General features: G+C 40.9%; 1 protein-coding gene across 1 annotated transcript in view; it reads right to left on the bottom strand.

Moving 5' to 3' along the window:
• Positions 1–14,057, bottom strand: part of PEX5L (peroxisomal biogenesis factor 5 like) — a gene marked incomplete at both ends in the record, with an annotated part of 168,460 nt that overhangs the window by 30,680 nt on the left and 123,723 nt on the right. The window contains one exon of the mRNA XM_081328363.1: positions 3,163–3,274. Within this exon, the coding sequence (XP_081184489.1) occupies positions 3,163–3,274 (112 nt within the window). The remainder of the gene's footprint in view (positions 1–3,162; positions 3,275–14,057) is intronic.

Below are 14,057 nucleotides of genomic sequence, written 5' to 3'. Positions count from 1 at the left end.
TTTTTCCCCTTCATCGTAAGTAGAAACAGTTTTAGTAATTAATCACCTTCTCTTAAAATACAAGAAATATTAACTTTTTCCTCATATCCTATATTTTATCTATAAAATCTCCCTTTTTATGACCCTGCAATTCCTTAATTTGGGGTAGAGTTGGAGCAACTGGATGGAACTGAGCATTTACTGGCTGGATGCCCTTCCTGATGCCACGTGGAGCTCATAGTAGATTTTTTTCTTTGTGCCCTAAGAGAGAAACATCTGCCGCTACTAGGATGGAACTCTCAATCTTCCAAATGGGAAGAGAACATCTTCACCACTAGGCTGCCACACCGCTCATCTTTTATCTCTGAACAAATCCTTAAAACCTCATTTCAGTCTGATCAGCAAAAGTCCATTAAGAGTTACCCAAAATAACAGCATGTCTATTTTGACCTTGAGCAAATAAATCAACTTCATATCCATGCCTTCTATTTTTAACAATCTTGATCTTTAATCCCTTCAAATAGAACTTGATTACTTTTCCCAGATTTTTCTTTGTCCTTTTTCCACACAATTCTTTTAAAGCTTTAACAAGCCTCTTTGTAAATCCAGTATAGGAAGATTATCCAGGTTACTCTCTTGGTTCATTATTTGTATTTTCCTTTTAATTATTAAGCCCTCAGTTGATTTCTTTCATATGTCTAGTGTAGCATCTTTTTCTGCATCGTTCTTGTACAGCCTATCATTTATAAATTCCATTTTCAGATCAGCCTCAGTGTGGTCAGGTAAAACCTGTTCTTTTTTTTCAGAACATTGTAAATGCAATCTATTATAGAGGTAGGCTTCACATTAACTTCTGCATCCATTGTTCAAACTTATCCTTCAACATATCCAGTGTTAAAATATTTTGCTTCATTCGGTATTAGTAAGTTAAATTTAACTGTTTTTCTCCTTTCATTGTGATCTTCAGTTCTTTCTGGTTCCCTCTTTGGATGCCCTTTTGAAATTATTGTCCTACTATACTCATTTGATTATGTAGAAGAGAGGATATAAAAGCCATATTAAATATGTGTCTACAAATATTGTTGGAGAAACCAGAAATGAATGAGAAGACAGAAGAAGTTAATCCTGTTTTACAGCATATCCTTTTTTTCTTTTTTCTTTTTTTGTCAAAAACCAGATCCTGCATTGGGTGGAATAGCAACAAGACTAAAATGTCTTAAAAATTCATCTAAATTTGATACTGTTTGTGAATCCATTATGCAAAGGTGTATTTCCCCAATGACAGCTGGGAGGACAGATTAATTTATTTGCAACCCTGTATTCAAATCACCTCATCTGGATGAGAGGGATGCATACATAACACATCCCTTGCATGCAAATGGTTTGTGGTTCAATCTTACCAGGTCCTACACACACCCACACCCACCCACACTCCTTAGAGGGTTCTTGCCACTCAGAATGCATATGTGATTTGATGGACAATCGCATTTGGAATATGTGAGGCAGTTATGTGGCTATTAGACTAAGCTAAGTAAAATAACTAGCAAAAATGTTTTAGGAAGAGTGGATGTTGTCATTACACTTTCTTTCTGCAGCCAAAATATGTTGGGATTGCATGATGGTTGGGAATTCTAAGAACGACACCTGGAGAGTATCAGGCTATGAGAAAAAAATACACCTTGCATAGAATCTATAGGTCCACAGTGTTCTCCACTTTGGTTCACCCCAGTTAAGTTGGATTGCAACTTTCACATTTCCAGGTTGGTATAGGACAAAGTGAAACTGGGGTTGGGGAAGGCTGGCTAAACCAACTAGCAGTAAGTTCTGAAGGTTATAGAGAAGATTTTATCATGCGTTGCCTTCAGGTGAATGTGAGATCTTATGTTTTTGCCTTCAAATCTTAGGTGAAAAGCTTTTGCCTTAATGGAGTATTAACCTCTTAAAATTTCCTTTATGAGTCTTTTATTTCTTCCATCACTTCCAGTTTTCTTGTGGAACCCCGTCTCTCTCTTTTTGCAGAAATGCACTCCTAACTTGTTTAAAGTCAGATATTTGGAAATCCTGAAATGTGGCCATAAAATTGTGTGGAAATAGTAACCACTTGCCTGGAATGGTATAGGGTCTCCTGCTTGAGCAGGGGGTTGTACTAGAAGACCTCCAAGGTCTCTTCCAATTCTGTTATTATTATATATGCAAACATGTCTTCTAGTAAGATATTATTGTCCTTTTCTCTTCCAGAGCTAACTCTCTTGGCATCATGATATTTTTATCTAGGCTGACCTGACTTGTTAAACATCAACAGGAGCCAAGCAACTTGTCTTCACACCTTGGTTGTCAAAACCCAGATTTTGTGCTACTTGCATTTTCCCCCTTATATTTATACTGATTTTTTAAAAGCAACAGTGAACTTCATTTAGCATCAAAACTATCTTCATATGCCAGATGAAAAATGCATTCCATCTAGAACCCCGGCTCTATGATTAGCCAATAACACTTTGTTTCAGGAGAAGGTAAAGGTAAAGGTTCCCCCGCACATGTGTGCTAGTCGTTTCCGACTCTAGGGGCCGGTGCTCATCTCCGTTTCAAAGCCAAAGAGCCAGCGCTTGTCCGAGGACGTCTCCGTGGTCATGTGGCCAGCATGACTAGATGCCAAAGGCGCACGGAACGCTGTTACCTTCCCACCGTAGTGGTCCCTATTTTTCTACTTGCATTTTTACGTGCTTTCGAACTGCTAGGTTGGCAGAAGCTGGGACGAGTAACAGGCGCTCACTCTGTTACGCGGCACTCGGGATTCGACCCGCCAAACTGCCGACCTTCTGATCGACAAGCTCAGCGTCCTAACCCACTGAGCCACCGCGTCCGGAGAAACCAATAATATAAATATCTAGGAATATACGTGTGTGTGTGTGTGTGTGTGTGTCTGTGTGTGTGTGTACCAGCCCTTTCTTTTGGAAACCCCACTGATTCTCATGGGTTTTCAAATTTTCTGGGCATATTTGAACTGTGTCAGATATCACAAGCACATGTGCCATTAAGAACCACTGGTTTCTTTCTCCTCAAATGAGAGAAAATCTTTGTTCTTTGTGATGGGGAGCTTCAAAAAGCAGTAGACAGAGAAACAAGCATCAAGCAGAATTTGGAAACAAACTGCAACTGAGTAAGAGTGAATGCAAGATCTGTTACCTGCGGTATTTGACGTCACCGGACATGCAATGGCTTCCGATTTTGTTTCGCAAAGAAAGTCATCTATAGAAGGACTCAGGAGTGGCCGGCTTTCTTGTTGCTCATTCACAAGCTAGTGACAAAAAGCAAGAGGAGATGTGTGGATGTGTGTGCATGTAAGGCATCGCTTAGTTATGCACACAAATGTCACGACAGCATCGAACGGCTTAAAAAAATGATATATTATTCCATTTCTGAAAGCATCAGTTGTGGCTTAAATTGGCACATATCTTCCTTTAAATTAAATGAGGTGAACATAGCAACTGAATGAGAGGAAGCAAAATCAAATCAAATAAAATAAAGAAGAGCACTCATCTGTACCTAACTCCAGAGAGATTTCAGACTTGTCCTGGGAGAGGACTGTGATCATTTCGATGGCATAATTATATCCTAATCGGATTCCAAAGGTCATGCTTTTTATGATTTGGGAATCTAATGAAGCCCCCTTCAGCTGGGTTCATACAATATGTTAAACCCCCACCCTCTTGTTAGCAAAATACAGTTGCTGTGCTTGTATAACATGCTATACTCAAATAAATAATGGATTAAGGTAGCTTATCGTGGTTTAACCAGAGGAGCTGCTTTCTTCAATCTATGCCAGAAATCTATTTAGCTTACTTTAGCATGCTGTGCAAATCAGGCCACCCATATGGGCATGTGGATTCACCTGGCTTTTTGCATTTACGCATTGTTCCCTGTTTGGCAAGTAGCCAGCAATATGACAATCTGCCTTTTCTGTAGAACAGGGAGCCCACCTCAACTGCAGGAAGCAAGAGGAGGCAAGAGACCAAAGCTGTCATCCAGCTGCTTTTCCTTTCCATCACTTGTTCAGCTAGGCTGGACAAACCATCCAAGGCACGTTTCAAAAACATTTGGAAAACAGGATGCTATGGATGTCATCTGCATGAGCTGAGAGTTCTTATAAGGGCAGTGTGTGTGTGTGTGTGTGTGTGTGTGTGTGTGTGTGTATGAAACTCCCATCCCACCTGCGTTGGCTCAAAGTGATTGTCATCTTCAGCAGTGACCACTTCTGGTTGGACTCTAACTCCTTTCATCCACAGATAACAGTGCTCAACAGCATGATGTTGGTCGTTTCAGACCAATCATATCTGACAACTCAAAAACGAAAATTGTTTCCCTGTTTCTTAACCATTTCCCCTTCTAAACTATGAAGATCTAATCTAGGAATCTATGAAGATCTCTCAAGAGTCTTTTCCCTCTAATCCAGGGGTGTCAAACTACCGGCCCGTGGGCTGGATGCATCATAGCAAAACTGCACCCACCCCATTGCCGGCAAGGGCAAAAAAGTCACGACACGCCATGTGATGTTGCAAGTTTGATACCCCTGCTCTAATCAATGAAGATCTAATTTATGAAGAAATTTCCTGACAGAACAATTAATCAGTGGAACAATCTGCCTCCAGAAGCTGTGAATGCTCCAACACTGGGCGTTTTTAAGAAGAGACTGGACAGCCATTGGTCTCAAATGGTATAGGGTTTTCTGCCTGAGCAGGGGATTGGATTAGATGACCTCCAAGGTTCCTTCTAACTTTATGATGATGATGATGATGATGATGATGTCTTTCAACAAGATGTTTTAGAGCAGGGGTGTCAAACTCAATTACATTGAGGGCCGCATCAGCCTTGCAGTTGCCCTCACGGGGCCGGGTGGGTATGGCCAGCGTGGGCGTGGCTAGAGTGCGTATGGCCTACTGGGTGGGCATGGCCAGCTCTACATCGTTCACATCAAGGGTGCCTATGGGGGCCTGGGCAGGAGTGGGACAGATCTGAGGGTCTCTGGCAGAAGGAGGGTCTCTGGGCCAAGGCCAAGGCAGTGGGGGCCGTTCCCTCACTGTTTCCAGGATGGCTTCACGGGCCACATGAAACCACTTTGTGGGCCTGATCCGGCCCCCGGGCCTTGTGTTTGACATGTCTGTTTTAGAGCTACATGAAGAGAACATTTGGTGTCTAGCATGCTAATTTAAAAGGGACGCGGTGGCTCAGTGGGTTAGGACACTGAGGTTGTCGATCAGAAGGTCGGCAGTTTGGCGGGTCGAATCCCGAGTGCCGCATAACAGAGTGAGCCCTGTTACTCGTCCCAGCTTCTGCCCACCTAGCAGTTCGAAAGCACGTAAAAATGCAGGTAGAAAAATAGGGACCACTACGGTGGGAAGGTAACAGCGTTCCGTGCGCCTTTGGCATCCAGTCATGCCGGCCACGTGACCACGGAGACGTCCTCGGACAAGCGCTGGCTCTTCGTCTTTGAAACGGAGAGTTTCATCAGCCCCTAGAGTTGGAAACGACTAGCACACATTTGCGGGGGAACCTTTTACCTATGCTAATTATTTATATGCGTATGTGGCCATTAAAGGTTCTGAATCTGAAACAGGAAATGGCAAGATGAACTAAAGTTTGCTCCTGCACTTTCCTGAACATTGACCTCACACACAAAGACTGGCCACTGACTGCATCTCTCTATTTGAATGAGCCCATTGCTACAAATCCTTTCCCAGCTTATAGAACTCTTCTGATTTCATCCTTCTTCTTTTCTGCCCTATCAGTGCTTTTTATTCAAGATCCAAACTATTCAACTGTTCCATAATAGCCTATTTATATATTTCCTACTAAGAGTCTGAGACGGTTTCTGTCCTATCCAATTTTGCCTCACAACAACCGCTCCCAACTAGGTTGGCGTGAGTCCCGTGAAATTATTCAGTAAGCTTGCCTGGAGAATTGCAATTTGGTTTTCCCCAGGCTCAATTGCTACCTTTAGTACAATGCTAACACCATTCTAACGATTTACTGGAGGTTTTTAAGAAGAGACTGGACAGCCATTGGCCTGAAATGGTATAAGGTTTCCTGCCTGAGCAGGGGGTTGGACTAGATGACCTCCAAGGTCCCTTCCAACTTTATTATTATTATTATTATTATTATTATTATTATTATTATTATTATTATTATTATTATTATTATTATTATTATTATTTAGAGATACTCCATCGCCTTGAGAAAGGAACCCACAAACCAATATAGCAATCTACCCATGTTCATATGAATCCAGATGGTCAGTTTTATCAGAATTACTCTTGGTTTCTAGAAGGAAGACTGTATTCAGTTTAATGCATGGGGGATTGGCTTTCTTTCCAGGCATCTTAATATTGCTGAATGAAACAAGGTTAAGGAAGAGTGGTGCTTGGTTTTAGAGAGAAAACGGGTGCTATTTTAGCCCTTAAATCTCATCTCACAAAAAAAACAAGCAATGCCATTGCTTCGGCTCGTGCAACCAGCCACATTCTTTGCAATCCTTTGAGGTTGAATTTAAAGTAAAAAAAAAAACTGTTGCAAGAACATTTTCCACTTCTGGAGTTAATGTTGCTTGCAAAGTTGGAAGTATAGGTAGCCCTTAGCTTACTCATTGGGTGTGATTCCCTTAACAACCACCTTGCTTAGCAACATAACCTGTGGTCACGTGTGGAGGACGACCTGTCCCTATTACCGCAGGGGTGTCAAACTGCCGGCCCATGGGCTGGATGCGTCATGCCAAAACCGCGCCCACCCCATTGCTGGCAACGGAAAAAAAGTTGTGATACGCCGTGACATGTCACATCACGTTGCGAGTTTGACACCCCTGCATTACTGTATTACCTTCTTCCGGATTGTTTTTTCCTCTCAACTTCCTAATTGGGCTAAAGGTTTTAGAATCTTCAGGTGGTCACCCATTCAAATATTAGCCAAAGCCAGTCCTGCTTAGCTTCATCCAGATCACATAGGCCAGGGGCGTCAAACTGCTGGCCCATGGGTCAGTTTCATCATCATACTGAAGCTGCGCTCACCCCATGACCGGCAATGCAAAGAGAGTCGCGATACATCGCCACATGTCACGTGATGTGGCGAGTTTGACACCTGTGACATAGGTGCTCTCACCCATTCAGCTGCAAGAATGGGAAATGAAATCCTTTAGAACAGAAAGGAAATGTTCAAGCATCTGTGGGTTCTGTTTTCTGCAATAAGGGGAAGGTTTGGGGGCTTTTTTGGGGGGGACTATGAGTGCTCCGTTATGCACTATCTTCTAATGAATTTTGCAAAAAAAAAATAAGCTGTGGTTTTATTGAAAAGAAGAAAGAGACCAAATAAGTCTAAGGTTTTGTTTTTGTTGTGTATGGGGAAACAGAATGAGAGAAGTCTTTACTCTGCTGGGATTGATAGATATTCATGCATGTTAGGATTTGATATAAGTAAACAATTGCTACATCATTTACTCTGTTTGTAAACTTAAGTGAATGTGTCAATCTTTATTGGCCTGAAACTACCAGCTACTAGTCTGGTGATAAGATTTCATATTCACTCTTAAGCAGGGCTTTTTTTCTCATAGAACGCTCAGAACGGAGTTCCGGCACCTTTTTTGGATGGAACCTTGTAGGGTAGGCAAGGTGGGTTGTATGACATGTGTGAGTTCCGGCACCTTTTTCTTTTACAAAAAAAGCACTGCTCTTAAGCTGAAACATTTTCACTGATCCAATATCCTCCTTTCCAATGTTCTATTCATCCATGTACAGACTGAAAGCCAACTCTGGCATGCTGCTGAGGCTTTGTAATCAAGTTAGCTTTTTCTGTGTAACGAAAGAATTCAACCAGCTAATGCATTATCTGGGAAGATTATCTTAAGCATATGGGTTGCCCTGTGAGATTTACAAAAAAACCTGCCCAAGCTGGCGCCCTTCAAACATATTAGCACTGAAGCTGTTATTAAGGAATTAATTAATTCTGCAGATGGAATGGCAGGTTTTCAAGCCTAACTTTAAATGGAAGCTTCTTCAGGATGCTGCAATGAAGAGAGAAAAAAAAATCTGAGAAACAAGGAATAATTTAGAGTTCCATATTGAGTGAGGAAAAAGGAGATTTATGGAACAATATATATTTGGAGGAATAAAGGGCTTGGATATGAATTCAAAATTCTTCTATACCACAAAATCAGAGTCAAAAGAGCTTTTGCAATTCATTTGTTTCCTGTTGTGTAAGGTGCCTTCTTCCAATACTTGAGGGGCTGTCACAGAGAAGAGGTGTCTGACTTATTTTCCAACACACCTGAGGGCAGGATAAGAAGTAATGGGTGGAAGCTTGTTAAAGAGAGATCCAACATAGAAGTAAGGAGAAACTTCCTGACAGTGAGAGCAATTAATCAGTGGAATATCTTGCCACCTGGTGTTGGGGTGCTCCATCACTGGAGGTGTTCAAAAATAGACGGGGATGGTATACTTCTGCGTTGAGAAGGGGGTTGGACTAGAACCTCTCTGAGATCCCTTCCAGCCTTGTAATTTTCTGATTCTATTGCATTAGGCAAACCTACATCTCATATGCAAACATTGTACATACAGCAAGTCAAATGGATTGTCATGACAGACAATAGAACAGGCTGCATGTGTATAGATGAAGTATAATTTTCTCTAAATGAGAACACATAAGTGCACATGTGAAGAGTAGAAAGGGAAGGGTGAATATGTTTATGTGGCCCTGTCCATTGTAGGCCCACAGGTGATCTTGTCCTAAACATTAGTGGAATTCCTGAAGAATTTCTCAACTACTAAACTGGCTCTTCCTCTAAATAGATGAGCATCCAGCTTGCTTCTCTAGTACATTGTTTCTCAGCCGTGGCAACCTGAAAATGTGTGGACTTCAGCTCCCAGAATTCAACAGCCAGCATTGTTGTCTGGGGAATTCTGGGAGTTGAAGTCCACACATCTCCAAGTTGCCAAGTTGGGAAACACCAACCTAGTAGAAGACAGTTCATCACTTCCTGGCTGTTCACTGAGGTAAATAAACATATGGACATCCAATTTCTGTACTGAAAACAATCCATCACTTCCTAGTGACACCCATCCCATCACCAAACAGTTCCTGCTATCATGAGGTGCTACTACTTGAAACAGGGTTCTTTGAGATATGGAACAAGTCTGTTCCATTTGGTTTAGTGTAGGGGTCTTCAAACTTGGCCCTTTTAATGACTTATGGATTTCAACTCCCAGAATTCCTCAGCCAGCGTGCCTGGCTGAGGAATTCTGGGAGTTGAAATCCATAAGTCATTAAAAGGGCCAAGTTTGAAGACCCCTGGTTCAGTGTGGTGTCACCAGCTGCTAATGGTAAACTAGGGTTTATGTGTTCTGCAATCCCAGCCAATTATGATTAATTCACTATGCCATGGTTAGATATACAATGGCATAAATTCATTCATTCATTCATTCATTCATTCATTCTCTAAAACTACCCATCTCAGCCAAATGACTTTGAGTGGCTTACCATTCTAAAACTATAAAAACAGTTTAAAGTGCCATGTGTGTATCCACTCAGAATTTCTAATCAGGATATTGAGAATTTGGAGAGGACAGAAAAGCTGGAGGCAGGAAGATCCTCAGTGACTTACTTTTTTCCTGCAATTAATGGGAGTTAGTCTAGAATCACACTAGCTGTGTAAAGAGATTTATAACAGTCCTGCCTCTATTTGTGAGAGTGTGCTAGCTCAAGAAAATTTATAAAAGCAGCTTAAAAACAACCTTGGAAGGAACACTGTCAATAAGAGGTTTTTAAAGGCTGTCTTACATGAAGTATTTAGCCAGGAGAATAAAAAAAAAAAACAACCCAGCAAATTCAAATATATAAGGTGTTAACCTGCATTTGATTTTTGAGTGGCTTAATGTGTGAGGTGACTCTTACCTGATAACTAATTTAGGATTCAGTGAGTAGTGCAAATCCAGAAAAATGGATTTAGTTTAATTAGTTAAGGGTGTGAAGAATCCAAATTGTACAAGGGCTGGTATTTAGAAAATGCTTGAATAGGTTGAGGAGGAAGATACGCAGAGATAATACTTTATTCAGAGATACAGTCCTCAGAGTTAAATAATACTTTAATAGCAGCCAATAAGCAAGACTCAATAGCCAGAATATGGGTACTGTATTCAGTCTGGCTTATTGGCTGCTGCTGTGATGATATCATTATTTAACTTTGTAGAATAAGGGTATTCATTTCGCCAAACCTGCCTCTAATCCAATACCGCTATCATGTTATTCACTTTTTTTTCTAAAATTAGGTTTGCATCAGATCTGAAAGTAAACTTTACTACCCATAATAGCTCTAGAGTTGCTTTTTAACTGCTTGGTTTTATTTTGCTTTGTTTTCTCTCCCTCATTCTTCTAAAAAGAAACTTGATCAGTTTGCATCACCTTTGCAGAAATAATACATGCAATCTGCTTCCACAAATCAACAATCTGTTGTTGTTTTTGCCATCACACAATGGAAGGAAGATTTGCTAAGTCATCAGTCTTCCATCACGTTTTATAATGTCCCACTCATTTCAATAGGATTGAATCTAGAGCTCCTAAGGCACTGGGCCCAGTGAGTCTAGCCCAGTTTTCCCCAAACTTCTGCCTTCAAAAGTGTAGGTACAACAACAACAGTGAATTTTGGACATCATAATCCCAACATGTCTGGATGCATCTTTTCAAAGACTGAAAAGATTTAAGAACAGTCTTCATAAACCCCTAGATTTCTTGGCCTACAATGCATGTGAATGCAATGGCCATGATATTGTTGAAAGAAAAATCTTCCTCAGAGTCCAGTCCAAGCTGGGAATAATCAAAATGGAGACTGCTTTAGAAAGAAGGTTGTAGTTTATTGAAGAGGAGAGCCAGACAGAAATATGGTTCTGGGAAAGCTGACCACATGTAGTAGGGAGTGGTGGGTTTTATCCTATTATGTCCCAAAAGTCATATCCTGCTTCTCTGTGGCTAGTGACTGTTGGATTTTTGGTGTGAGGGATTATTGATTCTAGGGATCTTTGTCTTTCTAATCCAAGCTTCCTGGCTCCAATCTTTCTGACAAGATTATCACATCTGCATTTCTGCAGACCTGGTTTCTGCTTGGGGCAGAGAGACTTGTGGGTGGGTTGGTTTCTGCCTTTAAAATCCTTTGGGGAAACATATTCTGGCTTTTTAATATTTCCCAAAATATTTCTTTCTCTGGATTCTTCCCACACTATTTAGGTAGGACAGGAAACTGTAGCCTGAGAACATTTGGAAGGTGTTTGGAGAAAGTTGTGCTTGAGACATCCTTGGGATAGAGTTGAAGATATGGTTGCTCATATATATGTTTGGATTATTGCCAGGCGCTTTACATGGGGCTGCCCTTGAAGACTACTCAGAAGCTACTATTGATCTGTAAAGCAATTGTGAACAATACTGGGCACCTCTAGGTCAGCCCACATTACTGGTGGTCCTCAATTTATGACCACCATTGAGCCCAAGATTTCTGTTGCTAAGTGGGACATTTATTGAGTTTTGCCCCCTTTTATGATTTTTCTTGCCACAGTTGTTAAGGGAATGATTGCAGTCATTAAGTTAGTAATACGGTTGTTAACTGAATCTGACTTCCCCATTCACTTTGCTTGCCAGAAGATCACTAAAGGGGATCACGTGGCCTTGGGACACTGCAACCATCATAAATATGAGACAGTTGCCAAGTGTCTGAATTTTGATCACGTGGCCATGGGGATGTTGCAATGTTCATAAGTGTGAAAAACGGTCATAAGTCACTTTTTTCAGCAACGTTGTAGCTTTGAACGGTCACTAAACGAACTGTTGTAAGTCAAGGACTACCTCTATACCTTTCTTGTGTGAGCTGCACCAGCTCCCAGTTTCCTTTCAGGTACAATTCAAGGTGCTGATTATTATCTTTAAAACCTAGGTTTTTAAGGATAATAGGTTTTAAAGATAGTAATCAGCACCTTGAATTGCACCTGGATCATGTTATCTGTGGATCATGTTATCTGTGGGATGGTTTCTCCTTGAGTGTATGTGGCTATCCTACCGGATCCGATAAGGTAGGCACAATCTGGATTTCTTTCCTTTAAATGTTTTTTTAAAAATCCCATTTATATCCTGCCCTTCTCCGAAGACTCAGGGTGGCTTACAATTTAAAGCACAAATCAATCTGCTTAGCAGTAGCCTTCATTCTATGTATATGCCTGCTTATTAGGGCTTTCGCCCCCCCCAAGCGGCATTATTACAAAGTCAGCTTAATTGCCCCCCACAATCTGGGTCCTCATTTTACCTACCTCGGAAGGGTGGAAGGCTGAGTCAACCTTGAGCCTGGTGGGACTCGAACCTGCACTAATTGCAGGCAGCTGGTGTTACTTAAGGAGGCATTAGCCCACTGCTCCACCAAGGCAGTGTTGCCATCTATAGTACCTGCATATTGGAAAGTGTGACTTTTGCATGGCTGTCCCTACTTTATGAAACAACCTCCTCTCCTCTCCTCTCTTCTCCGTCTCCCCTCCCCCTCCCCCCCCCCCGTGATCTGGAATTTGCATTTCTGTTTAGCGAAACACAAGCTTTCAAGAATAGGCTATCAAGTTTTTAATCTCTCATTATTTTCACATGGTAGCTTATAAACAAATCAGTCACTCAACGAACAAACTATTTTTTCATTTCTATAAAGAAATGGCAGTCTGCCAGGGAGCCAATGTTTATTCAAGGCGATGTTTAAAACATTACTCTCAGAGGTACACTTGGCTGTTATTATATGTGTCGTCCTAAAATAAATAAAAGTTTTAATAATTAACTTACCAATGGTCCTTCATAAATCTAATAACCGTCACGGCTTAACAGTTTTACTGGCCTTGGATTAAAAAAAAAGATTTTGTAAGGTGCATACAAATCAAGGGTTGTTTTCATGTCCAAAAATCATAGAAGAATCAGTCTCAACCTTGGGAACTTTAAAATGTGTGGACTTTAATTCCCAGAAGCTGTTCTTGGCTTCTATGAAAATTGAAATCCCCAAGGATGAAAACCAAGATTTCAAAATGTTAGGGACTATTGACTATTGTTATTGACTATTGAGTAGCGTCTAAAACTACCTTTCACTATGGCTATGTTGAGATAGTCTTCATCTTCATCTCACCTGAGATTCAAGGTGCTGGTAATGACCTATAAAGCCCTACATGGCATGGGTCCGGATTACCTACGGCAGCACCTGCTGCCGGCATCAACCTCCCTCCGTCCAGTGCGCTCCCACAGACCGCTTGCCGGTTGAGCTCCAGATGGCCACCCGACCTTCGCTCCTTCCGGCGCGATTTAAAAACTTATTTATTTGAACAATCTGGCCTGGTTTGATGGGTTTAGGGTTGGATCTAATTTTAACATAGTTTTAATCATTGTATTATATTGGGCATGATTATTTAATTCTTTTAACTTCTTTTAACTTTTGTATTTATATTCTGATATTTATTGCCCTGTACACCGCCCTGAGTCCTTCGGGAGAAGGGCGGTATAAAAATTTAATAAATAAATAAATAAATAAATAAATCTTACAAACATTCATTTAGTGACTGTTACAACAGCTCTGAAAAAAGTTAATTATGATTGTTTTTCACAATTATGACCGTTGTGCCATCCCTATGTTCACGTGATCAAAATTCAGACATTTGGCAACTGGCATGCATTTATGACGATTGCAGCATCCTGGAGTGATGTGATCACCTTTTGTGACTTTTTGACAAGGGAAGTCAATGTGATTCATTTAACATCTGTGGCAAGAAAGGTTGCAAAATGGGGCAAAACTCACTTAGCAACTGTCTTGTTTAGGAACACATGTTTTGGGCTCAGTTGTGCTTGTAAATTGAGGACTATCTATCATACCAAGCTATAATATGTTCGATTTTGCCTTAGTGGAATATGTGAACTTACCCACTATGGTTTGGAAACCATGGTTTATGGCTCATATGATGTGTAAACAAGATTACTATGGCTTTTTAACAAATCATGGTTCAATAAAATGCATGACACTAATTCATCCACATAGCTGTACT

Source organism: Vipera berus, assembly GCF_964194415.1.
Source record: "Vipera berus genome assembly, chromosome: 5".
Classification (NCBI taxonomy): domain Eukaryota; kingdom Metazoa; phylum Chordata; class Lepidosauria; order Squamata; family Viperidae; genus Vipera; species Vipera berus.
The sequence above is the reverse complement of the archived record's forward strand: the minus strand, read 5'-3'. Positions and strand labels throughout refer to the sequence as shown.